Source organism: Frankliniella occidentalis, unplaced genomic scaffold (genome assembly GCF_000697945.3).
Source record: "Frankliniella occidentalis isolate FOCC.00 unplaced genomic scaffold, Focc_3.1 Scaffold7, whole genome shotgun sequence".
In the NCBI taxonomy this organism is placed as follows: domain Eukaryota; kingdom Metazoa; phylum Arthropoda; class Insecta; order Thysanoptera; family Thripidae; genus Frankliniella; species Frankliniella occidentalis.
The window spans coordinates 1,555,975-1,557,622 of record NW_026267137.1 but is presented as its reverse complement, the minus strand read 5'-3'; the positions used below and the strand labels follow the sequence as shown (position 1 = coordinate 1,557,622).

Genomic DNA, 1,648 nt, shown 5'->3' with positions numbered 1-1,648 from the left:
CCCCCCCCCTAAGTGACTCCACTTGTGTGTGACGACCCTCGCGAGTTCCTGCGAGGCACTATCCGACACGGATGTAGATAAACCGCTTTCCAAACCCTTGTACCGTCTGTTTAAGATTAAATAAAACGCGTCCGACTCGTGATAAGACAAGGACGGTGACTTAACTTAAATGATTGTGATTTGGCATTTTTTTTTCTGTTGGTTTCAATGTGGTGCTGTTTCTCTTAACCCTTTCTTTCATTTTTTGTCTGTGCAGAAAAGCTCGGCAAGGTATTCGCCCCTGTCCGATATGACATGAACGGGAACATCGAGGTGAGTTCCGCTTCTGAAAACCTTCACATCTGCATCATTATGGGAGACATGCTAAAAATATCATCTTATTTTGCGTCTCTTTTTTTTCAGAAACTGACGAGCAAGTACAATGAGGACCAGGAGAGGTTCGAGTTCCTGAACGATATGCTCATCTGTGAACAGGCTCAGGGCGCCCTGCGCGCCACCGACGCCCTCCTTTGGCTTCGGAGGTACAATTGTGTGATCATAAATCGCCTACACAGACAGTGTTGCGCCTGTTGCCGGATAAAGTAGGCGAAGTTCCCCTGGATGCACAGGTGTTTTGTGGGATGCATCTTGCACCTGCCTACAAGGCAACCCCTCGTCACTGGCGCACTAGAGGCAGGCGTGTAGATGCAGCCCACTACGAACAGGCGTGGTGTAACCGTGATGATTTTTGCCAACTTCATCTGACAACACGCTCTCTGGCGATGGCCGTTTTTTTAAATGATGATACACGTAACACGGAGCTAGAACACAATATGAATTATTAGTTTAATGTAAGCTGGTTTGTGATTTTGCACAGGGCTCTCAGCTTCTTCCACAAGTTCCTGTTTTCCGTCGTGGAGGATGCGAAGGCCGGTAGGAAGCGGGAGGATTTGTCGGATAACATCCAGAAGGCGTACAGAGAGACGCTACAGAAGTACCACGGGTTTTTAGCCCAGCGACTCTTTAGTGTGAGTAGCTGTTGTCAGTTTGTATTTTTTTTTTCTTTTCAATTTTAAAAATGTCATATCGACTGGGCGAACGAAATTGAACTCAGTAAGTCGTTAAAATTATGTTGTATACTGCCTGTTGCAGGTTCTTTCCAAAATGGTGCCCCACCGAAGTCAGCTTCTGAAGATATTTGCACTCGGGGTCGAGGACCTAGAAGACGCTGTGATACCTGAAGTAGAGAAATTCCTCTCAAATTTGAACTCAAACCTCGTAGTCCTAGATAAGTTTTATGAAGATTTGAGACTGACTCCATTGTAGACTAAACGCAGGGGACGTCTCGTCTCTCCTGCGCATTAATTTTTATTTGTCCATGACTGCATCAGTATTTTTACGTTATAGTTTTAAGCCGTACTTGTCGTCATAAATGTGTCCCGCCCACTTTGAACGGCGCTTTCTTCGCACTGCTGAGTGAATTCTCAAACAGTAAAATCGATTTTATTATTCTGTTTTGTAATTTCGAGATCGCGATGAGTGTGAGACGATCGTTGTTGTGGATGTTGTGCCGTGCGGTGGGCGCCCTGTGCGTAGGCCACCCATTGTGCTCCGGCCCAGGGCGGTCGGCCCGACGCCGCGGGGCTTGGGAGGAGGGGGGGGGGCGTCC

At 47.3% G+C, this 1,648-nt stretch overlaps 1 protein-coding gene across 1 annotated transcript in view; it reads left to right on the top strand.

Annotated features, from left to right (window-relative positions):
- LOC113209237 (glycolipid transfer protein) overlaps positions 1 to 1,488 on the top strand; it is a 2,845-nt gene extending 1,357 nt beyond the window's left edge. The window contains exons 2-5 of the mRNA XM_026426661.2: positions 257 to 312; positions 403 to 521; positions 857 to 1,007; positions 1,132 to 1,488. Coding sequence (XP_026282446.1) covers positions 257 to 312; positions 403 to 521; positions 857 to 1,007; positions 1,132 to 1,305 — 500 coding nt within the window. The 3' untranslated portion in view covers positions 1,306 to 1,488. The remainder of the gene's footprint in view (positions 1 to 256; positions 313 to 402; positions 522 to 856; positions 1,008 to 1,131) is intronic.
- The last annotated feature ends 160 nt before the right edge of the window (positions 1,489 to 1,648 follow it).